The sequence below is a fragment of the Blennius ocellaris genome (assembly GCF_963422515.1).
Source record: "Blennius ocellaris genome assembly, chromosome: 5".
Lineage (NCBI taxonomy): Eukaryota > Metazoa > Chordata > Actinopteri > Blenniiformes > Blenniidae > Blennius > Blennius ocellaris.
In genome coordinates this window covers 11132887-11158124 of record NC_137654.1, presented here as the reverse complement: position 1 = coordinate 11158124, position 25238 = coordinate 11132887, and the positions used below count along the sequence as shown (strand labels likewise).

The 25238-nt window shown below is 41.0% G+C and overlaps 2 protein-coding genes across 2 annotated transcripts in view; both read right to left on the bottom strand.

Moving 5' to 3' along the window:
• Window positions 1-3899: 3899 nt before the first annotated feature.
• The window catches only part of espn (espin), a gene marked incomplete at both ends in the record, with an annotated part of 37471 nt that continues 16132 nt past the window's right edge, over window positions 3900-25238 (bottom strand). The window contains 7 exons of the mRNA XM_080496691.1: window positions 3900-4047; window positions 6499-6578; window positions 15052-15426; window positions 15793-15938; window positions 19918-19971; window positions 21157-21388; window positions 23809-23967. Of these exons, the coding sequence (XP_080352817.1) occupies window positions 3900-4047; window positions 6499-6578; window positions 15052-15426; window positions 15793-15938; window positions 19918-19971; window positions 21157-21388; window positions 23809-23967 (1194 nt within the window). The remainder of the gene's footprint in view (window positions 4048-6498; window positions 6579-15051; window positions 15427-15792; window positions 15939-19917; window positions 19972-21156; window positions 21389-23808; window positions 23968-25238) is intronic.
• LOC308130120 (espin-like protein) lies at window positions 11117-13189 on the bottom strand (the record flags this gene model as incomplete). Its single annotated transcript, XM_080496319.1, has 1 exon — window positions 11117-13189. One exon carries the CDS (start codon window positions 13187-13189, stop codon window positions 11117-11119), a length of 2073 nt encoding a protein of 690 aa, XP_080352445.1.

The window sequence follows — 25238 nt, the reverse complement described above, 5'->3', positions numbered from 1 at the left end:
TCCCACTTCCTCCTCCTCCTCCTCCTCCTCCACTGAAGGCGCCCATTAAAACCCGACCGATGACGTCACTTCAGGTGAGCGTCAATCAATCATACACAGGTGACAATTAACATGAAAGTAGCTCTTTTTCTTTTCAAAATCACCTTTTACAGGAAAAAACAAACTGATTCACAATGTAAGGATAGACCTTCCACAGTGCCAGGCTCCTCCACACTGACCCCAGTCAGCTTTCATATATAGTAATCTGAAATACTGGACATATTATAACACGCACACATATAATATAATATGCATATATTCTCTGGTAAATCCAAAAGGACAAACGATTCATTTGTTTTTTCTCTGATTACAAAAAATTGTCCCACCTGTCTCAAGAAGCTCTATGATGCTCTCTAGCGGTCAATATTAGAATTTACAGCAGGCCCTGACGCATCCTGCGGTTCAACAAACGCGTTTTATTTTTGTTTTCAGCTCCTCAAAATAAACAAAATAAATACTAAAGTGACAGTTTGAAACAAGGGGAAAAAAGTGAAAGTAGAAGTGTTGAAATAAAAAACAATGCTTCTGTTTGCATTTGATCCATCCTATTTAACTTTGACGATATTAGAAATAAGATACATTGATATATTTTATTTTATATACATACAGGTTTGACATACTAGAAGCAACAGACCAGTTAGATTGGGAGTTCTGAGGCCTGACTCAAAGGCCCGAAGATGGCTTTCACTTTCTCCCCATAATTGGTTTACAACAGAGAAGAGAAGAGAAGAGAAGAGAAGAGAAGAGAAGAGAAGAGAAGGGAAGAGAATTTACTAATCCCAGAGGAGAAATGAGAACTGATCAATGAAATGAAGAAAAATAAAGAGTATTGGCAGTTATGATTGGCCACACTTTCTATACATTGTGATGTTTTTTCTTTTTTCTTTTAAAGCAGAATGTCTTTCCTCATTTAAACCCGGCTTACATAAGTTAAGAGATGTTTTTACACTACAGTCCAGTATATCATCATTGCAAACTAAAACCTAGGGAAAAAACAAAACCATATTTACCTAAAAAAAACAACAATATTTATTATGTGCCAACACCTTACACAAGTTTGCGTGTTTTCCTTATGGATTATGTTTTTTTTTCCACAGTCCAAAAACATGCTAAGAAAATGGTGGGAGTACAACAACCTCATACACGTGTTTTGGAGGTACATGACACAATTACATGACAAAGTTGTTGTGATTAAAGATTTATTTTCTTAATTTTAACAGTCTGAAAATATAATTTAACAAGATTTAGCCAACATTCTATTCAAGCAAGGCTGAGACATATAATATGTTGCGATATGGAAACAATGAAATGACAAACATCTGAGGGTCGCTATATACAGAGGTTAAATATATATATTTATAGAAAATCAAATGGCAATGGCATTTACAGCATTTTCAATTTCAATATCATATGGCATCTGATGAAAGTGATTTAGAATATTTCCAAATAGTTGGATGTCGTGGATGGTGACACGGAGTGTGTGCAGATTAATACACTGGTATATTTTTTTTCAAAATCTGCATGTTTTCTCAGGTCTGCCAAAAATATATAACACAGATTTGCCACATTTTCATACTGAGCTCAAAACTAATGAAACTATGCCCAACTAAGAGTACATCTTAAAAGAAGTGGAAATCCGCAGCAAGAGGGAGATATTTAGACCAAAGTAATGAAAAAAAAAATCCACTTTAATATCTAAAGTGATAAATACAGTACATTGTATTAGTCTGGTTTATCTCGTTTATTGAATTGGAAGCTGAAGTTTGCATTAAAAAAAACCAACAAAACAGCTGACATCACCTGAAAAACACTGCGTCTGTCTGTGTGGCTGACGGAGGACTCTCTAAAATCTGTAAGCAGAGCTTCTCATCAAACATTTACCATCCAGGTTAATGGGACAAAGGCCGAAACAAGACACAGGACAAACTCATGTCTTTTCTTTACTTTTGCAATATTCAGTGTTCACATGAGAGCACACTGATGGAAGATGCTGATATTCCCATGTGCACGTTTGACATTTAAAAAAAGGCCATGCTCACATGGGCCCAATATGATTTACTTCACTAATGTGTAACTTCTTTAGTTTTCTCTCAGAGTCCACATGCATATGGTCTTTAACAGGGCTTTCAAAGTGTGAGAGGATGAGCCCACCGCTCAAAAAATCCTGATCCACCCGCCTTGTTTTTTTCTCATGACTTTTTGGTAAAGGAACCTGATTTATTGACCCACAGCTGAATTCTGACTCTTTTTACAGCTGCAGAATACAACCAGCTCTCTCCTCAGTGATCATTCTCACCTGTTATACAGAATTTCAGGTTCTTTAATGAAGATTGTTAAAAACTGCTGCACAAACCAATACAGAAACAGCTTTTTTCCAACATGACATTGCATGTTTTTCAGATCATTTATTTCAATATTTATATGTTCTTCAGTTTTAAATGGTTTATATTATCGTCTATTCTCTGATTTTCCTCATAGTTTTGTTTGTTGGTGTTTTTATAGTTTTTTTTTAGGAGTCATGAGAGCACGCAGCACTTTACATATTCACTTTCTTGGTTGTGTATCATTGTGAATATTGTCAAAGCTGCTTTGGATGTTTAGCTCTTAAATTGCAACAAAACTATACCAAGGGTAAAGTAACTTGAGCTCTCTAATATGTCTAAAGATACAAGATGTTGTGGGTTACAGCTGGAGCTGGATAGAAAATATGATTGTTCATTAGTTAGATCCTTCAAAATATGTGGAGTTTACTTACAGTCTGCGAACGCTGTAACTGTTAAATCTATGGCGAAGCGAGTAAGAAAAAACTATTCGAATGTTTCTTTCAACACATCTAATTAACTCAGTCATATACAGCAAACTTTTAATGTTGTGATTCCTTCTCAAAAATGTAAAGAAAAGGCATATCCCAGATTCTCCGTCTGCAGCTGAGATGAGGCCCACCCCGCACCTTGAAAGCCACTGCTTGATAATACGCCCTGGATCAAATCTATTTAACAAGAGCTCAACATGTAGGTCCCATAGTGACATAACGAATTGGTCCTTTGCAGGTTTTTGTCATTGAAATAAGCCAAATTCAATTCACTCTGAATAAGCTGTAAAATGTTTAAAGTAGGATGTTTAGCGACGAAGCGACAGGGAAATGATGACTCTAACTCCAGAAACAGATGAGTCTGAGCAGTGATCCAGTCCGATTCTTTACATCTCTGGCAACTAAATGAGGTCTAGAAAGTGCTTCTACGAGTTTGATGCAAATATGTCTTTTCTAAGACGTGAGAACGGAAGGATGCCGTCTACATACAAAATGCATTAGCTGCTTCATGCTGCAACAAACATTAGCTGAGTATTTCTGTGCCCGCTGTCGGAGCTACGTCTCCACTCATTTACACATTAGTAAGTGAGGCTAACAAGAGGCTAAAAGGACAGAAATAAAAGTATTAATAGGCTTTCTCCTCCAATGGCCACGACGCTCACAAGTGGCCTCTGTAAATCTACCACATGCCTCTGAAATATTCTACAGGACGTTTCTTCTAGTGATTAGCAGAACAGCAGGCAGCTGCTACAAGTCGCGAGGAAAGTCAGTGCATTTTGGAACTGCTGCTAACGCTAAAAGAGCAAAAAGTTTGTGTCCATCAGACTTTCAAGGGGAGACGGAGGATTCATTCTGCTGCGTTTCAAGCGAGCCCCCGGTGGACGGCAGGGACCTCAGTGTGGCCCTGCAGAGTGACACAGAGTTCAGGGGGAGACTGACCCCCCCCCCCCCCCCCCCCCCCGCACAGGGTGGGATGGAGGACTGGAGAGGAGGGGGCGGGAGGGCAGAGGGCTTGTGAGGGTGGTGGAGAGGTGGGAGACGATCCACTTCACTGTTTGGCTACATCTCCTTTCTTCAGAATGATCTGCCGCTGCCAGGGGGCCAGTTTGGTCTCGTCGTAGCCCAGGGTCCGGAGGCGCTCCTGCTCCGTCTTCTCCTCGACCTCCTTCGCCTGTTTGGCCTGCTCCTCGGCTTTTCTGCAGAAAAAAGAAAGGTCCAGACATCAAAGACTGACTATAATTTTACAGGACACACGTTTCGATGTTACACAAAGTGCGTGTGCATGGCCATATGCACTCGTATATTAACATCATTCTGTGCTCCGTTTATGCCTCTGCAGGCTGTTTGCATTTAGTTTTTCAGGTGAGGAGTGTTTCTTTGTCTCACAAGTGGCCTCCGAACCCTCCAGGCTTTGTAAGGCCTGTTTAGTAATCCTTGCATGGTATGTAGGCCAGTAGAGTTATTTTAAACCATTCCTGAAAGCTTTGGATTTGGGGATACTTTTTTTTTAAAGAAATGGGCCTTTGTCACAAAGTCGGAGACCCACATATGTTCGGATCTCAATATTACTGGGGTGTCCCGGTGGTTTTGGCAACGTGAAATACTTCTACATTAAATCTTCTCAGTGATCGTTCCCGACCAGTAAAATCAGAAGACTTATTACTTATTACATATCCTATTATAACACCAGGACTCTCCTTTATGTTTCAGTAAACGTCTGATTATCCACTTTAAAAATGTCAGTGTGTAATACTTGAAGCTATCCTCCTTTGTAAGAGGTGTCGACAGATCATTTTGTGTCGCTGTTTGACGGAAGCACTAAAGCCTTTTGATAGGAAACGTCTCTTCACTTAAATTTCTGGATTCAAACAGCTCATTAGAAACACACAGCGTCTTTGAAGCTGAGGTTTTGAACTCACTTAGATTAAGAAGATAGCAATCATTAAATCCCACCCAAACACCAGACTTAAATTGAGTGTATTCTATCATTTGTCCTCTGTAGGTTAGAAGAGTCTTCGTCTGAACAAAGCAGTTTTAGAGCATGAATGAATGAATCATATTTGCTGTGCTTTGGGACTCAGTTTCAACTTTTCAGCAAACTTTTTCTTTTTTCCCTATTCTTTGTTATTATTATAATAATAACATTTCTACAGACTGAAAGAACTGCCAAGTTATTCAAGATCAGCTTTTATATATATTTTTAGCTTTTGCATTTCAGTAAAGGTAATAAGAAACAATATGACCACTCTGTGGCCACTAGATGGAAGTATTGATCTCAGACATTTGGATAATTTAAGAGCAGAACTTCAAATAAATTTTGCTTTATAGACAACACACAACCCTGATCTCATCTAATGTCAGCTGCATCTGCAAAGTTACAGAAAACAGAAGTGATTTGTGAAAATATTCCCATTCAATGCACGTTTTTCAAGAGTTTGTTTAAATTTCTTTTTAAAAAGAGTTCAACCTGAAATCTACCGGTACATTGCCACATTGATTTCCTTTTGCTGAGATAATTCTGCAGTCTGTACATGTATTTAATGTATGCTTTCAGCAAATCATTACTTTATCTTATCAATGAAAACAGTTGTTGTCTCCTGTGTTATTAGCTTTACCAGATTAGACCCTTTAGAGTCTAAACTAGCCCTCTGGGTTTTTTTTCTCTATAATTCTGCAATGTCAGTGGGATGAAACAAATTTATTAGCTTCTGGTTCTGAGAAAGTTTAAAGTTATTCCATTACCGAGAAACTATACTACTGGCATTATGCTCCCTTTAACTATATGACACTGAGTTTGCTTCATTTCATGTCTTTTTGACCTCTAATATCATGAACAATTATTTGTCTTGAAGCTGCTTAGTGCTCTCCACTTTGACAGCTTGTTGTGTCAGTATTGCCGTGCAGAATAAAGGAAATGTTCTTACCTTTTTTCCTCCCTGTCACATCAGGAAATTGTAAAAAGAAGAAGAAGAAATGTAAATATCTCAAAGAGCAAAAAGTTTTCCCGCAGTAAAAGCAAACAATATCTCATTATATATGATTTTTTAAAAAGGGGACATTACTTACATGCTGAACACTAAGTCCGAAAAATTACAACATAATGCCACAAAGATGCACAAAAACTGCTTCATGTGATTATATAGGAAGTTATGACCCTTCAGAACATTATTTTTTTTTAAAACCAACTTGCAGATTATTTCTAATCTGTCAACTACATTGGCATGTCTTTGACTGTTGCTGAGGAGGTGGAGCAGGTTCTCCTCCAATCCCACGATCAGCAGTTCAGTCACTGGCTCTGCTTCTCCATGTGCCGAGGTGCCCTTGGGCAGGACACTAAAACCACAACACGCTCCAAATGGTGTGCGAGGCACCTTGCATGTCATGTGTGCATGAGTGTGTGAGTTGAAAGCAGTGAGACGATTTACACTGTGAGAACACTCTTCATACAGTCGGGATATCAGGTGACACTGTAAACATGATCCACATGTGGCAGCTGAAACTTACATAATGCTTATAGCCCGGCAACAAATACCACTGAGATTGACTCGGTTTCAGGAGATGTGGAAGACACTGCGACATCTCACAGTGAATCTTCAGATTATTTCAGACATGCGTCACGTACAGAGCGGCACTGCGTCGCTACTCACCTCTCTTCATCCATTTTCTTCTTCATCATGTCTCTCCTCCAGGCCGGCATTGATGCCAGCCGCGTTGCCTCCTCTTCAGCCTGTAAGCACACAGGGAGGTCCGTAGAGGGACAGAGATAAAGGCCCAGAACAGTCAGTAATGTCGTTTCACTGTCACTGCAGCCCTGCTTTACATCACCTCAGGTCCAGTCAGACAGATCAGTGTCCAACAAAGAAATGGTTGGTCGGATTTAAGCTGCACAGAATTTTAAAAACATATATTTGGTTAAAAATAACTGGAAGCTGTCTTGCCACTTACATACCTACATATCCTTACTCCTTGGCCTGCCTCACCTTTAAATGAATGTAAGCCTCTTATTATAAATTGCATTGGACCTTGAGTGAAACTTTTGTGTTTTCTGATATCACAGGTTCGGCCAACTGTTGATATTTATTTGAAGACATCTCTCCAAGATCAGAATTATTAATAAACCTCAGACTGCATGTTTTGTTGCAAGCTGATGGAATTGTTTTGACATAGTAGAAATTAGTTTGTTCCCCTTGCTTTTTCCCCCCCTTCCACTGTCCCAAAACTTGTTTCAGTTTAACACATGACTCTGAACTGCCCGCAGGCGTTAATGTGACTGTGTGTGATTGTCTGTTTCTCTGTGTTGGACCAGTGACTGGACCAACATATAATCTGTCTTTACTCATAATCAGCAGGCATCAGCTCCTGAATGAAGCAGTATAGGCACTGAATGGAGGGATGTTAGCAGTAATTGAAGTGGTAAGAGCTTTGAAGAAACAAAGAAATAACAGTATCTGTTAAGAAGCTGGAAGACTTCTGACTCACTTGTATATACAGCAGATATATCCATGTTATAATTTCCCCCAAATTACAATAGAATTCACATCCAAGTTGCAGTGAGCACTTCTGGAAATACAGTCTCGAGAAGTCATCCAATAACGTGCTAGGACGAAACCATGTGGACAGAAAGTGAAGGTGGAAGGAAGATGAATTTTATGCTTTGATTGATTTTTAAGTACCCATGTTCCCCCAGAGTGATGGTTGGCACCTTTACTTTATATATGTAGAGAAAGCAACATAGTGAGTTTGTTAGAAAAGGATTCAGACTGTTATTTACCTTCTTTCCTGCTCCTGATTTACTGTTCCACACCCTTCATCCTAGTGAGAACAGTCCAGTTACTATTGCAAATGCATCTAAGTACATTTTAATATCTCTTTACTTGAGTATTTATTTTTTTTCCAACTTTTGATTTTTATTTCCTACAGTTAAATGCAAATATCTGTACTTTCTGTTTCTTGCATTCTTCAAATTGGCTTCTTCTTTGTTTTAACAACTGTGAGGATGATTCAGAGTTACAGTGAAGGGATCAAAACAGTAACATTTATCCAGACTGAAGGTGCAGGAGTTGACAAAATCAAGAATAATCAAGTTACAGCAGAAATGGTTCACAGTGAAACACTTCCTGTTTCCATGGGAAAAAAGAAAAGCTTAAGTTGAAATTCTTTGTTTTCTATAAAAGCCACTCACCTTATTACCTGTTTTTATAAAAAAAAAAAAAAAAAATCAAAAAAAGTAGTGTATCTGTGTCCGTACTAATGATTAAACTGGTAAACCCACACTGAAACATATAGTATTACAAATTAAATCCCTCATAAATCCCTGTAAGACATGGCACGCAAACACCAGCACAAAGAAGAGAAAACCCCTGCATGAAACAGCTGATGTATTTTATACATACATACTATCAACTTTCAGGTTTTAGACAATTGGCTCTCATGGGGGATGTAAACACTGAGCCAACCCCATTGTGTAAAACTACTAAACATAGCTACAAAAGCAAACAGAGCTCACAATATACGTTCTTCAACTCTGTTTGAAATAAGAGTGAAATAAAGCCATTTAAGTGCAAAGGACAGATCCACTTGATTGATGTGCACAAACAGTAACCAGATCTTTTTTTTTTCTCTTTGGGGCTGTAACAGGAGGTGGAGCAGGAGCACAGAACCATAGCAGCCATCTTGCATTTCTTATCCTCGCCTGATAAGATACATTACTCCTTTGCATTTCTTTTACTGGTGGATTTCACTTACCTTACCGAACACAAATCCAGGTAAGTTTATCTACGAGGTTAATTTTTAATGATTCCCTTGGGAATTTCAGATCAACAAAGTGGATGAATATTTGCTTGCTTTGGTACAATGTTGAAAATATGTATTGAGTTTCTCATAGACTATTTGTGACGCAAGTCAAAAGGGTTTTTCAAAGGTGCAGTATTTTTTTTATATGTTTGTTTTATTGTCATAACTACTTCATACAAGCAGCATTGCAGCCACGTTTATGTTAAACCAGTGACGTCCTGAAGCTCCTCCTGTGACAGTGCAAACGGCTCATGTGGATCATGTTGCATCACTCACATTCAACATGCACACAGCTGTCTGGAGTAATGAACCAGATCAGTGATTATAAACTTCTGACCTCTGACCTCCTCGTGGTCAGGTAACAGCGTTATCATGCCTCCTTCATTTTCGGAAAGGAATAAGTGTTTTTTTTATTTATTTAAAAGCAATCAATGTTTACAACACGTCACACATCTGAACTGATCAATTGCTGAATTTAGCAGATATTTATTCCCTCTGCTTGAGGTTGTGTTTTGGTTCTTTTGTTGTGCCAATGGATTGTATCCATGTGAGTCACAGTGTTGTTGATAGCGTGAGCTCAGCAAACATTGATAATAGATGGAACAACAATGCTTCTCAAAAGTCTCTTTTTATTTCGGGTTTCGACCGCTTCAGTAGCTGGATTTGTCTGAAAAAGAAGTCCTCTGTGATGACCATTCATATTTATCAGGTCAGTCTTGACTCGTTGGGTTTGATAGAGGTTTTCATGTGCCCACTATTTAAACAAGTGACTTATTTTCAAAGTGACAATATCAATTTAACTTCTTTTTAATATAGTATTTCAAAATGTGTCCATGTTCAGGTCTTGTGCAGTGAAAACTGTGCAGACTAAAATTTTTATACCTGATTTAAAATAATTGTCATGTCCAATGTTCTGTTTCTCATTTACAAATTCACCTGATATGTAGTAAATATATTCAATCCTACATAAATGGCTGCAAGTTTAACCTGCTGGTCCCCTTTTGAGCTTTGAGTTGATGAAGATTCACTGTAAACGCCTTACGCTTCCTGTAAGCCACAGATAGCATGTCAGCGGGTGGTGTTAAGAGGGTTATTTGGAGGTAATCTCAATGCCACAGAACGGACACTACGTGGTTCTTCACAAGCCTCACAATGGAGAATCACACATTTATGAGATGTGTGCTTCTGTGGCACAGTTGAAGCGTTCATCCCCAATGCAACCTTCAACATTTAGAGAATTTTCTTTTAGAAAACCGATGAAATTTAATCACAAAAATGTCAACAAACTTTATTCTAGTAGCAATGTAGAAATCAAATAAGAAATTCAAATTATTAATGGAAACTTTGCAAATCTGGGCAATACACTCAAATTATAGAGTAACAAAACAATGAAATAAATGTTACGATGTTTGAATTTTGGTAGCTGATTTTGAAAGGCACACAAACAGGAATGCACAAATTTAAAACCATGGAACTTTTTTGAGACATCAACCAGGTCTGGACAACAACAAGGAAGTCATTAAAAACTGCCTGGCTGTAATTTCTAGCAAATTTGTAAAGATATAAGTGAATCTCCTGCCATTTTATACCACTTTCAGACACATTAACATGGGATAGGTGCTGTGTGTGTGTGTGTGTGTGTGTGTGTGTGTGTGTGTGTGTGTGTGTGTGTGTGTGTGTGTGTGTGTGAGTCTGTGTGAGTCTGTGTGTGCCAGGTGGGGGGGGGGGGGGGGGGGGGGGGGGGGGGTTACCTGTAAGAATTTACTAGGTAAACAATTGGGAGAAAGCATGAATATAGAGATGGAACTGTCACTTGTGTGAGGTATACATTTGTATAAACGTTCATGTATTGTATGAAAGAAGAAAGCATACGTTATTAATTCTTTTGGGAAAATTCTTTCTCTGCATTTAAACGCCGTTTTCGTAGGTTTACTGCAGACTTGTGTTTCACTGCTGCAAATGAAGCTCATGAACTGATTCAACACAAACCAACATGCTTCGGCTCTCTGAAAGTGGTCCAGGCAATTATTTACTACTTGAAATGGGACTGACATGAAACCAAGTGTGCATAGTTTTCCCTTTGATGTTCAATACAAACATGATCAAAACAACATGACTTTTATGGCAAATAATTTTCTTTTAAAAACCAGTTATAACATGGCAATCAAGCGTTCTTCATTCAAAAGGCTCTTGGTTCAAAACAATTCAAAATAGCTGTAACAATTGTAACTTTTGTATCAAAAGCTCTCTTTTATCCACCTCAGCATATGAAAAAACTTAAGTCAGTGCAGCTAAGTTGAAACCCTCTGCGTTGCTGCGGTTAAGTCCTTTATGTGACATGGCCCTAAACACTGACACACCAGATTAGCTGTCTCAGCATGCTTCACCCTGCAGGTTAGTCTCACACACTGTGCTCTGGATGCACACACTCTCAGGCTGTCCTTTCACTGTTCCCTTCACCCACGTCAGTTTTCAGATATCAAAAAGCTCAGCCTCTTTTTCTTTCCAAAAAGCAAAGCTACGGTCGATGTATCTGATGATTTCCTCATTACTGAACTCCTTTAGTTCATAGATGACTTTGATAGTGTCTTCACTGCGCTCATCTCTGGGTGGAGGCTGATCAACACGAGGTTCCTCTGTGAATTTAACAGTGACAGGAGGGACGTCTTTCTTTAAATCTGATCCTGAGCTGTCTGTTGTGGCCTGAGGTGTCTTAACTTTTTCTTTTACGTCAGCAGATCGTCCACTCTGTGTGTGATGCTGCTCTGAACTTTGACCATTAGAGATCAGAGACTCATTTACTAACACCTGCTCCCCGGGTGTAATTTTCTCCCGAGTACTCTCCTGTAATGACTTGTTTGTGGGGTTTTGCTCTCGACACTGGACTTGGTCTGATAAACCTTCCTTAGCTTCATGGCGCGATGCCGTGATGTCTGACTGTGAAGCTGATGTGTGCGGTTGTGGGGGAGATGCAAGTGGTGTTGACTGTGTATTTGGAGGTGGGGCTGGAGGATGGGTGGTGGGAGGTGGAGGTGGAGGATGAGAAGGTGGAGGAGGGAGCGGTTCCTGCAATTCCATGATGGACATGTCAGGAGACATAGATTGGAGAGAAGCTGTCATAACCCCCCCGCCTTCATGTGCATCTCCAAAGTACTTAAGCTTTATGTCCTCAAAGCCCTCTGCCCAATCCCGCCTCCCTCTCTCGATGTCCTCCATCACCTCCTTGTGAAACTGCCTGATGACCTCCCATTTATGGCTGCCGAGACGGTCAAACATCTCATAGCACAACAGGTGGCGGAACTTCCGCTCGCTACGGGACATGCTCATTTCCAACAACTGAAAATATCCCAGCATGAAGAGGTCTAGCGTTAGGCTTTCATAGTTCACAGGCGCCCCGTTGATATGTGGCAGGAAGTGCTCGGGCCAGTAGATCATCTGGGCACGACTTAGTCTGCGAATCTGACGTGTCGGCACCTGGCTCATGATTGTCCTCCAGTGCCCGATCAGATTCCCGACTACCTGTTTTGACTTCATGAACAGGAGGAGTTTCTCGTCTTCGCTCTGCATCTCCTCACCAATTTCTGCACTAAACTGGCTGTAGTCCTCCCAGTCCACCCCTAAATGATTTCCTTTTCTGCCACTATATTTAGTCCGATATGATTCAGAGATGGTATACTTCCGCCAGTGTTCCAAGAACAGGAAAACAATTCTTTCTTTCCTCATTTCAATGCATTCCTGGACGTAGCTTAAATCTGTCTGTACCTCCAAGCTCCTCGTTAGTTGATCATGTTTTAAAATAGGATCTTCAGAAAGAACCTGATTAAACTGCTCAATGTTATTCGGAGCCATCATCTCAGAAGGTAGATAAGTCTGGGGAGCTTTAGATGCAACAATAACTGGTTCTTCAACAAGCGGTAGGACTGATTCCTCCACAGTGGGTAAACCTCCATTGATATTGGACGTAGAAACATTATCATTATAATTGGTTTCCGGTTGATAACTTGACTCACTTATCACAGGGAGTGACCTCTTGCGTTTGTATACCCTGTTTGCTTGGTTATCTGCTGCCTGCGAATTATTCTGAATTTCATAATTGGCCTTTAGGTTCTTCACTGAAACACCACATTGCTTTATTTCGTTCTCCACATCCTCCCGCGTTGAAAAGGACTGAGAGCGTCCAATGAAAGCTGATCCTGCTGGTTGAGGCTGACTCGTGCTCACATTCCTTGCCTCTCCTTGAGGATATCCAGGACAAATTAGATCCAAGATGTCTATCTCTTTGCCTCCCAGGGTGGCAAGCAGAATGGCCATGCTCTTGAGGAGGTTGGAAATCCTGCTGCACCAGGCAGGAAGGTCTTCAGCTTGACCGTGTACTTGCTTTGGATTTACTGAGAAGTGTCCGTGACTGAGGGCAGCAGAAACCGGCAGGAGTTGGTGAAGCTCCCGCTCCAGTTCTTCCAGTTCCCTCTCAACCTCCGACACCTTGTGCATGACCTGCAGGTTCTCAATTTGCTTCTCGATTCTGTTCAGGTCGGCCTCGGTCATGAGTTCCCCGAATGGGCCCAAAATGGCATTGTGGACGTGAGAGTAGTGCCACTCCTGAGGCTGGTAGTGCCCACTTGAAGCAAACTAAATTAGAGGTCAAAAGGGACCGATAGAACAAGAAAAAAAAGGGGGGGGGGAGGATTCCTTCAGCTCGAAGTTTCTGCTTTGAACACACCACATGCTTTAGTGCAAATCCACCCTAACACACAGGATTTACATGGATTTAGTGGTGCAATGGCACTGCCTCCTTATAAGCACAAAACTTTGTAAACTTAAATCAAAGAGGGGAGTCTTATGTGATGTGTTATAGGATCAATATTGCAATGAGTAGAATGCAATTTCAGTCAATGGAAATGATTTAGGGTAATATGTTGAGTACATAATACAGTGAGATCTCTCACATCTGTACTTGCATCTTTGTCCCTTTTCCATCATTTTCTATTAGAAATAGCCACACAAATGTTTAGGATTCAGATTAAGCTGCCATTAGATGGTTGATTTATAAGTTTATTTTTCTGTAATCGAGCACTGCATTACAACACATCTGTGTTACTATAAATCAATAATAGATCCTGGCACCAGTGCAAAACAACACTCAGCCATCACCAAACAGAAACTGTTGAAACAGCCAACCTGGGGAGGTCTTTCTGAGTGAGGACCTTATTTGGTTATTTTTAGTAGGATTATGATTGGTTTACTTAATGAGTTTTACATCGAAATAGCAAAAAGGAATGATATTTTTGAAAGGATTTAGTTGTTTTATGATGGGTTTTTAATTTTCTTTAATGCAGTGGCTATTACTGGTCGACCTGTAGTGTGAATGGGCCCAGCATCACACCACTGAATCAGCATGTAAGTACTTGGAGCCGCAGAACTCGATCATCGCAAACCAGCCCACACTGTGAAGCTTTTGGTCAAGTGTGTTAATGCTGTGATGGTCGTTGGAGCCAAGCGTTCAATTCCGTGCACTCCAAATTGCTTTGTATTACCAAGAGCTATCAACAAAATAAAACATGCACAGAGACGCCTACATTTAAAAAGCCCTCGCCCTGTCACATGGGGATTTGGAGCTACTGGATGATGACATTGATTGCAAGAAAACCAAAAAATTATTCACCTTTTTGTGTGTCTCTGTTTTCTTTACAGCCATATACTCATAGAATTCCTGATGTAGATCTTTGATTAATACTTTCATTACCTTCAACCAGCCAATGATGCCACTGGATCGCAACAAATAATGCATACATGTCAGCATCAGGTCACGAATAAGAGAAATTTCTCCCAGCTGGATCGTCCAGGGGTATAAGATTGCAATCCATGGTAGCAATGAATTATTAATCAGTCAATTTTAATTAATGAAATCACATTTTGCTACAGTCCATCTTACATTTCACAGAGCTGCCCAGTGTTCAGATTGCTTGAGTGTAAATGACCAATCAACACCTTTTCTAAATAAACATAATGTTACTACAGACTGCTGAGCAGGAGGAAAATACTTATTGATCCAGCAAAGCAATTAAACTGGTGAAGGGGGGGGGGGGGGGGGGGGGGGGCGGTGATGCTCATTTGACAACACAAACTCTTTGACTCTCACATCAAGAAAGCACGTTTGCTCCATAAACCTGTCAAATTGTACCGCTGAGTCGTGTCTAATGCTTCATCTCTGAACCGACAGAAATAAAAGAGCATGCAAAGTTACAAAAGCATTCACTGCTCAAACTGACACAACAATCCACACTCAAAACCGCCTTCGAGCTATCCCCTTTGTTTAATACAACTAAAATTATTAGATCATAGTCTCACAAATGGGATAGCTTAGACACAACAAAACATATTCCTCAGCCTTGTAATGCCACTCTTACCTTGCGCTTGTGCTGCTCCTCCTCCTGTATCTTGACCTGAAGCTTGCGCACCATCACCTGCCTCTTCCACTCGGGGATGGCCTTGCCCTGCTCGTCATGAGTGGGCACCAGCCCCTCCACGTCCCCCAGGCTCGTCTTCCTCCCCGACTCGACACTCGGCCCGCCGCCGCTGTTCCCATTGATCACAGAGTTGGAGAACAATTGCTCATTACTTGCCGAGGTTGACATGGTCCTGGCCGATCCGGAGCCAGTGGGACTGGGGCTGGGGCTTGGGGTGATGGGTGGGGAGGTGATGGACGCATTGCAGGCTGGAGGAGGGGATGACGGGTTGGCTGGCGGGCTTGAGGATTGGGTCTCCGGAGAGGCAGTGTTTTCCTGGAGAGGTAAGACGACAAGGGAGTCACAACAGTGGTGGATTTTAGCCGGTTCAGGTACAAATAAGCGCGAGGGAGCGAAGATATTTGAACATGACAATTACCAAAAACACTTTCACTTGTTTGCCTCCAATTAAATTCTGATTACAGCCATGAAGCAAACTTTAATGAGGGATTGACTGATCAACAATGATGAGGCCTCACAGGCATGTTAGTAGATATCTAATTGCTCCTTTGACAATTTGATGTCCTGTCTTTGGTGAATTCATTTAACAGCATGTGACATATGTGTGCATTTACTGCTGCAGTCTGTGAAACAAGTACACTGATGGGACAGGAAAGTGGTGCAGGACGGCAGAGGACCTACATTGCTGCCTGTGGGTCCACTGTTGGAGAACACAGTGGTGTAGCCTTTACTGTGAGGCGTGGGCTTGAGGCTCTTCCCCGCTTTGATCTCTGCCAGCAGCTCTGAGTTGTCGCCAGTGGGGGACATCATGTTGAAAGATTTTGTGCCTGCAGACAAAAGGAGAGAGCAGACGAGTGAAACCGGGCAGAGAGACGAGACAGAGGGAGATAGAAGCAGAGAGAGTGAGAGACACACTCAGAAAAGGAGAAGATGGCATTTCACTGTTAAATATTTTATCCAATCAGCTGGGTAACAATGCTGACTTGGAGCGTGTTGGACAACGACGGCAGGTCATTATTGTATACCGAACCGCTGTCTTTCAGATAAAAACTGGATATGTTTCTTTGAAGATGTGCTTACGTCAATTGGGCATGTGCCTTTGTCCCTCTTGGGGCAGTATGTCTGCTTAAGACATGTTTCACATAAGGCAACAGTTGAATCAGTCTGGAGGGGGAATTAAAAACTATTTCACCACAGTGAGTCCACAAACTTTCTGTAGATGTTACGTGACTATACCATGGAGCAAAGTTGAGGCTGAACTTTTAAAAGTGTATATATTCACCTATATTAACCTGAATCTGCTTACTGCAACGAGGGTAAACTACAAATGATCTGCATTTGTTTAAGCTGTTAAAAGAGAAGATTACACAACGTTTGAAGTCACAATGGTGTCTGTACAACCACTGTAATATCACTACATGAATATAACACATGAATAAGACACTAATACAGTCAAACATAAAGCGTAGACAGATAAATAGCAGCTTATTTCACCACCGTTTGCACAAATACTTAATAGAAAATGCCCACATTTAATCTGACAAAGAGAACAATCAGCTATTACAGCAGCTACTTTTTTTTTACAGCATTTCAACGGCACATGAGTTTGCCTGAGCACACAGCCGGTGGCCACCTCACCTGTTTGAGTGAAAGTAAACCTCCAATACAGTGAATATCCTCAGTCCCTCATTGTTCACTCATTCTCTACTCATTCAATGGGGGGAAAAAGTCCTCCCGTAAAAGTGTTCCCAGTTGAAGCGACCACAAAGGTCTAGTTGGACACAAAGAGTGGCTTAGCGTGCCACCCCTTCTGACTCACCCCTTCTCTCTCTCTCTCTCTCTCTCTCTCTCTCTCTCTCTCTCTCTCTCTCTCTCTCTCTCTCTCTCTCTCTCTCAGGGAGGAGAGAACCGCTTTCTATTAAAGACCCATCATCGCAGTTGGGGGAAATCTAAAGGAATCATCAGTAACTGAAAGTGACAGCGAGCCATTGGCAAGCCGGCCAGGAATTAACGTGCACACACACGCGCACACTCACACACACACTCGCACACGATCAATCCGCAGCGCGTCAGTCCACCCGGCTGGACCAATCCTCACTGTGGCAAAGCTGACCCACAGCTCAGTCATACATGCATATAGTCACACCTCACATTTTGTGGATTATGAGAGAGAGAGAGAGAGAGAGAGAGAGAGAGAGAGAGAGAGAGAGAGCGAGAGAGAGAGAGAGAGAGAGAGAGAGAGAGAGAGAGAGAGAGAGAGAGAGAGAGAGCGAGAGAGAGAGAGAGAGAGGGAGGGAGAGAGAGATCTATCTTCCTTGCCCACAACCTTTTCAACAATGTGCTCTCTTGTATAAACTCAACTCTGTGGCCATTAAAAAGCTTTTGGATCAAACAACAACAACTGAACTTTGACTTACTCGTGGCAGCATGTGACAGTTCTTCAAATCCAAGCACATTCACTCAGCCCACATTGCCACTTATTGTAATTAAAGCCTTTCTAAAACCAACTGTCTTGAATCGAAAAGTAACTGAACAAGAGTCATATTTATAAATTGTAGCTCACCTTCACCCATTTTTTTTTCCAAAGCAAAGCTTCAACACACATCTTTACCAGATAAACTAAAACAAATACACCTGAATGATTTGTTGTACATTATACAAACACTTGATGAAATGTATTTCAGTCAGGTGGTATGCCTGTGCTGGGTGAACTAATGTTTAGGGTTGGGGTGTGGATTCAGTGTAAAGGAGGCTGGAGAACATTTGACAAATAGCTCCTCATAAAAGACACTATTGAACAAAAGTTTTTTTCTGCTCTGGGCCATAGCTTTAAAAGCAGCCGAGCTCTAACTTCATAAGTGTCTGACAATACATTAAAAGAATAGTGGCCCTTTACCTCCTGCTCATCTGTAGAAAACAATTGATAAATTCTCACAGTCTGCAGTGTCACGCAAACCTTTTTCAATCAGCCACCTGGTTTGTTGCTGTCGTTTCAGTGATTGTCTCAGTTGTAAATCCAATTCAGTTGTATACTTCTTTCACATTTGCTCTCCAGCAGAGCAGGGGGAGATCCACCGTCTCCCCTGCTACAACAGCATTTCTTGTCTGCCACCTGTTTTGTTGCCGTCATTTCAACAAGTGTCCAAGCTGTAAATTAATCCAGACCCTAACCCTAACCCTCAGTCTAAGAGAGAGCTACTGGCTCTTAATTTTTACAACCAACAAACTACCCGTTTATTACCTGATTAATGCTGTGGCACACATCAAGCCATTAGTGAGCACACACGTGTTCCTTTCGCTCTGAGTGGTTTATTGCTGTCCAGCCATTCGGCTACACAAGGAGGATAAATAAACGAGACAGATGTGTATTGATGAGTGAGGGATGCAGATAAAATACCGTAAAGAGGTGCCTAAATACAGTAATTAAGAGTTTACAGCTTAATTGATGTGGCTGTTAATTACCGTGCTCTGTTTGGCCATATTATACTATAACTGAGCCTTCACTTAAATCATTACAGTAAAGAGCCGGCACATGGGCTGACACTCATGACAGAAGGCCTCATACTAGTTGATATTGAATTATTTCAATGATTATTATATCTTAGTCTCATTTCATACACGTGCTTTAGTTTTTTCTATATTTATTTTGCTGCAGTGGGCTGTACTAGTTGTTAACTTGTGTTTAACATCCTGTGCTGTATTACAGCCGTTAATAACTATTTAATTAATTAAAAACCGACGCATCAGAGGGTTTAATCCGTCCTGCCGGATAACTTTCCTTGTACTTATTACGAGTGAAGGAGCCTTCGCTCCAAAGCCACACGTCTTCTTCATCATCTTTCAGCTGCTCTTCCATCGTCTGCCTCAATCACACCCTCAAACCCGCCTCCTCCACTTTAACATCACCCATGTCTTCTAATGTATCTACAGTCTCTCCTTAGCACTCGTCCAAACTACCTCAACATGGCCACTCTCACTTCATCTCTAAACTTCTCTGCTGTCTCTCTGATCAGTTCAGTTTTAATCTATCATGATCAATGCGGATGAAAATCTCTGCACATTATTTAATCATTAAAAGCGTTTAACATAGCAGATTATTAATTCTGTGAGCCTGCCGCTTTAAGAAGAAAGGCACAGAATTTACTACAGTAGGCGTCTGCTTTTGTTTTCTTCTTCATCTTTTTCTTCATCCTCTTTTTCCTTCACCAAATTTTGTTGAAAACTGGACCACATACACAACAAGTCAAAGGCAATTTGGGAATAGCGTGTATTGACTTTTGGTATCGATTCCGCTCAGCGTTTCCACAAAAATCCCCCAAAACATTTTTAAAATAGTGTGCCATGAGATTTGTTAATGATTCCACAAAAAGTAGTGGGCAGACACAAACTTTCATCTGAAACTTCTGGTTACTTCCTTGCAGTAGTTATTAATATGACTCAAATATGTGTTACTGCAAAGAAAATAATAAATAACTACACAAAATGTTACCAGGAGTACAAAATCCTGGCTCTGGAAGCTGTTCCGAGAAATCGGAACAGCTTCTGTGGCTTTTGATGATAATCAATAACGTTTACAGTTCATTTTTCAGGTTAAAGGTGACACCCAGCAGCTTTTGGACTCTATCGGTGCAGCCACTCAGACTATGTGCTCATACCTTTTACCATAGGTTGGCTTTGATAATGTGGACGTGGAGTGAAGTAACTGCTCATAGAAAACAGTAACACAAAACAGATATCCACATGCAAAGCTGAGTGCGTGGGGGCCTGCTGGTTTAGCCAAAGCAGCGGTTTGCAGTCTGTACTTACTCTTGGTCTGTTTATGTGCAACTCCCTTTGCCTGAGAGGCAGATTGATGCCCGCCTTGACAGAGCAGCAGTGAGGACAAACCGCGGTGGGCAAAATGGGAGGAAAACAAATCCAGAACAAACAAAAGGGAGAAAAAAAGGATAGAAAGCGAGCATGTGAAAGAAGGAACATGACTGACACAACATTATAGGAATAAACATGGAAGGAAGAGACCTGGGGGATTTTAGAACAGAACAACATTTAATTGAAAGTATGTTTTTAAAAGTTTTTATTCTTATCGCACATTAAACAAACGAAATGGTACCATTTGTTCCAGATTAGCCTTGCTGTTCCAGGTTCATGCACCGTTAACATGAATATCCAATTTTCCTTCTATTTTTATAACTTTCTTTTCATAACCAAGAATATCTTAATGCATTTAGCTATTTGTTCATTTTTGTGGAAGGATTGAGGTTCTCTGAATGATTTATGGTAAATTGTAACATATAAATTAAATTCACAAGCCTGTGTATCATTATCTCACTCATTTCTATTTGTGTGCAAAAGAACTAGTCCTATGTCTCCACAGAACGATTACTCTGTTTATCGTCAATTAGAAAATAGCACAATCTTTGTTAATTAATTTGGGATTGAGCACATTTTCCATTTAAGAATTAGGAATTATTTCCATTGTGTATTTTAGTAGAGTCCAAAGTGAAGCAGTTGTTTCAGTAAAGTAATCTTAAAATGTAATTCTTGAAGTTGGATTGGCATTGGGTATATTTCACGTTAACGGTTCACGTGGGTTCAAGGTTGGACAAAAGGCTTTTTTTTGTTCTTCTTCTGTGGATATAGCAGAAATAATTTGTTCACCATAGGTGTATTTCCCTATAACTGCAGCAACGTGTATGTTGTCAGACTGCATCATCCAGGGCAACGGGGCACTTAAGGAAATGGCTGAACACTAAACCCGTTCTCAGGGTAATTGTAGCCCTGCATCATTAATTTATAATCTGTTATCAGGAGTAGCAGGGTTGGACTCCAGCTCGATCCAGTGTGATTACATTATGACCATCAATACCACAAGCTCTGCTGTTCAGGAAAGCTGACATAACAATATGCACTTCCTAAAAGACTTGCAGTTATTTTATTACGGGTTTCAGATGTTTAACAGCAGGAGAGGAAAAAAAAGTAGGGGAGTAAATCACACAGATATGTTAAAGTGTGGAAAATCGAGAGAGAAAAAGTTGAGACACTCACTTCCTGATGAGGAAGACGGACGCCTCTGATTGGTGGAGGTGCTGCCGGCGTTATTCTGGGTGGCTTGAGTCTCCGAAGGCAGTGGAGGAGGCGGAGGGATCGTTGGCATCGGATTGCTCGGGGGGAGTGGAGGTGGAGGAGGTGGCGGCGGCTGCAGGACGGATTCCTCTGTGGTGCCGTTTTCAGCAGTGTGAGCGGGGCTGTCGTTCGATTCCTCCAATAACACCGAACCCTGATGGAAGAGGCGAGAGAGATGAGGTCTGACCGGTCATGTTTATTAGCCATTCTATTTGATTGTGATCGAGACAAATTAAACACTTACGACAGTTGCACATTATCTAAAGAGTAATCTAACTTGTTATCCTTTCTATTATAGATCCCCAAAGCAACAAACAACAGCATCTTATAATGTAAACAAGCATTATGAAGTGCAGCATTCATCTACAACTTGCTGTGTGATCAGTGTGTGAGTTTGGTGGGGGGGGGGGTCAATGAGATTAAAGTCAAAAGTGGGGTGGCTCATGCTCCCACACCCCACACTGTTAGACTGTATTTAGTCAACTTCACTTGAACCACCACTTGAAGTTTGACAATTCAAAAGCACTTTTTCAGAAAGGGGATTTTTTTTCCCTCCATTTGTAAACTGTACTTTTCAATTAAACCCAAACTACCGGCAGTGATTTTGTCCAGTCTGAGCGTCCTGCTGGGTGGAGCATTGAATTGTTGCACTGGGGCAGATGAAAGTGTTTCTACTTGTCGTGGCCCCTCCCTCCACTTCCTGCTGTCCTTAATCAACTCATAAAGACACAATACCCTCTGCTAATAACAGATAATAAGCTCTAATCTCAAGGGGGTGAAACTGTGGGGAAAACATTGGGCAGAGGCCATCTGCCACTGTGAGTGATAGTACTTTAACCCCCCCCCCCACCGGCTCACGCCCCACCCGCCTGACACGCTCTGAACGCGTGCCACAACTCTGCTGGAGGCAACCTAACGGCCCGTGACATTTAACTCGACCCCGTCCCGCCTTTTATTCCTCAGACGCGTGCGCCTCATTGTTGCCCTCCCTCTGCTTCTTTCAAACCCCCCAGGGGGTTGAATAGAGGGGAGGGGAGGGGGGGCATAACCAGATGGGTCTTGGCAGCACGTGCCACTTCTGTTGATTAGCCGGCCCATCTGCGAGGGCTCCTCTGAGACCAGGAGGGGCCTCTCTCAGGCCTTAATTGGCTCAATGCGGATTATACCCCGTGACTCCCACAACACCCCCACTCCTGATACCGTCCAGATTACAAAAAAAAAAAAAAAAACATCTCCCCAGGGATCATTGATGAGAGTCTAACAGACTCACACATTCATTCAGCTGCTTGTGGAGGTATGTGGTATGTATGTGGCGGCAATTCAATAAAGAGTATTTTTCGTATCCACTAAGTGCAATTTATTATTAAAATTGATAATCGAATAGAATACTAATTCCATGAAAAAAATTTTTTGTCTGTATTTAATTTTCCTCATTACTGGGATGTGACATCTTTGGCCTGTGACAGCTACACTGTGTCTTTGCATCACTTATAGTTTGAAAAAGATTTGAAAAGGTTTGCCTGTCTTTTTTCACGTCACAAAGGATTTAAAAAAAAATCAGGTTGTTTGCTTTTCTGTGAGAATAAACCTTAAATGTTTCCTTGTTATCGTTATGTGCTGACCAGGTGCTGACCGATGTGTGACCTGGACTTTAGATTCACTCATCTTCTCCTTCTCCTCCTCCTCTGTTTATTCATTGACAATGTCCAGCTCACGCTCCCAGACAGTTTACACAAGGGGGCGGAGACCCAAGAGGAAATGGAAATGAGGGGGAAGTTTGCATCAGGTGGCGAACAAAAGCTCAAGAGAACACAAGATTATATAACGAGCCGAGTGGCAATGTATAGGCAAATCGAGCTGTAACCCAATGCCTGCGCTCCGTCATCCAGCCTGACCTCACCCTGAAACAGACCTTATAAGGAGCCGATGCTCACACAAGAACAGACGCCACAATAACAAAATACTATATGAATGTCTGTCCAGTCCTTCGGGTGTACCTACCCATTTTTCGAAGACGGTTGTAACAAATACTTTGTAATTGTACCCATACTTAAGTTCAATCTACACCAGGTTATCTCCTTTGCTACTTTTAAGTCATTAGATGCTACTGAGTACGTAAACACATTGTAGCCATGGTTATTTATCTCATACAAGTAAATTAAATTAAAGTTGCTGACAATGCATGTGGATAAAAATGTATTATACTTAATTAATAAGACATTTGTGAAAACTTTCACTTGATGCTTCTTCACATTCTTCCTACTTGTAGGTACTACTGAACTCATCAAACTGATTGACACCACATTTGGTTTTGAGAGAGTGCACCCTCATTAAAAGGGAAGTCATAGTAGCTGATGTAGCATCACCGTGAGTAGGATCATTATAATACTCTACTCGTACTTTTAGAATGGCAACGTGTGTGTCACAAGGTAGAAATAAGCTTTTTTTTCATATGCATTTGCAGAAATCACAATGTAAATTATGGGTTGATTTCTTGTTCCACCAGTGACACACTGAACGGGAACAATACTGCACATCCAAATGAACAAGTTTGTGTATTTTCTTTAGCTCTACCTCTTCATTGGGTGCCATGTTTTTGCTCCCGTGGGGCTCGGCCGTGTCGCTGCCCAGTGTTTTGTAGTAGTCCCCAGTGCTGGGCTGCTTGCTGAAGCTCCTCGACTTCCGGTTTGAATCCACGCGGCGCAATTTGTCGTGATGCTCTCCCGGTGTCAGCTGAATTATGAAAAAAAGAAAAAATGAAGAGATTTTATTCGCCACTCTTTCATCTGTGGCTATTCGGAGATAATACACTGTCTGTGATTGTAATGAAATGAGAGTTGTCAAATGTGTAATCGGTGGCTGGTCAGGGATTTTAAAGTTAACTTCTCATTTACAAAATGGCAAACTATGTATATTACTTATTGACTGACCATATTAGGGACCATTATGGCTGCAGCATATTAATTATATAGGTAATATGACATAATGCTATTTCGTGTGGCATTAATTACATGATTTGAAATAAATACAAACAGTAGTAGAGGACGTTAATTGACTTTGCCTTTTCCTTGTTTTTTTGTGCTTCTGACTTCTGCGCTGAACATATATGAAAAAAACAAACAAACAATAGTTAAGTTTATTATTGCATAACTTTCATTATTTAGTCTTTCATATTTAAAATGATGTAACTTTCAATTTGCACGAATGCATTGAAACCTAATTTTTTTTCTCGTTCATTCACTCTTTTTTATCCAAATATTGCATGTTGGCATTGCAAAAAGGACTATTTACTCTATTCAAATGTCAGTAAAACATTGCTGCTTCATGTAATGACTGAATGGATAATGGCCCTGAGGGTTCACAAAGGGGTTTTTCAAACTGATGTAAGTGAGACATGTCAGCCAGAGCAGGGTCAGAGGTCGCTGCCTTGACCCTTTTAGTTCAGCACTCTCACTTTCCATTCAGACATCTAACTCTCACAACCTGAGCTGCGAAGGCAGGATATTGAATTCACTATTTCAGTCTCACAATAATCACCCCAGCAATAGTGGATAAAGTTAGAGAGCATTGTGAGCAGCCACCATACTGTATGTGTGTGTGTGTGTGTGTGTGTGTGTGTGTGTGTGTGTGTGTGTGTGTGTGTGTGTGTGTGTGTGTGTGTGTGTGTGTGTGTGTGTGTGTGTGTGTGTGTGTGTGTGTGTGTGTGTGCGTGCCTGGGCGTAAATATTTTCCTAACGCAAAATAATTATTAATTGCCTTTATGAATTCCCTTGAAACCCTTTCTCACTTGAAATAGAAACAGTGTCCTACACCCAAATCATGTGTGAAAGTGAAAATATATTACTTTTACACAAACATTTAAAGACCAACTCCTGAAAGTATTAAAAGACATGCGTGCAACTGCCCTGTTTGCCTTTCAAATCCAGGCTCCAGCTTCAGATTTGTGTTCATTTACATCCTAATGCTTAAAGACGTCACAAGGACCCAGACAAGTGCAGGCAGAT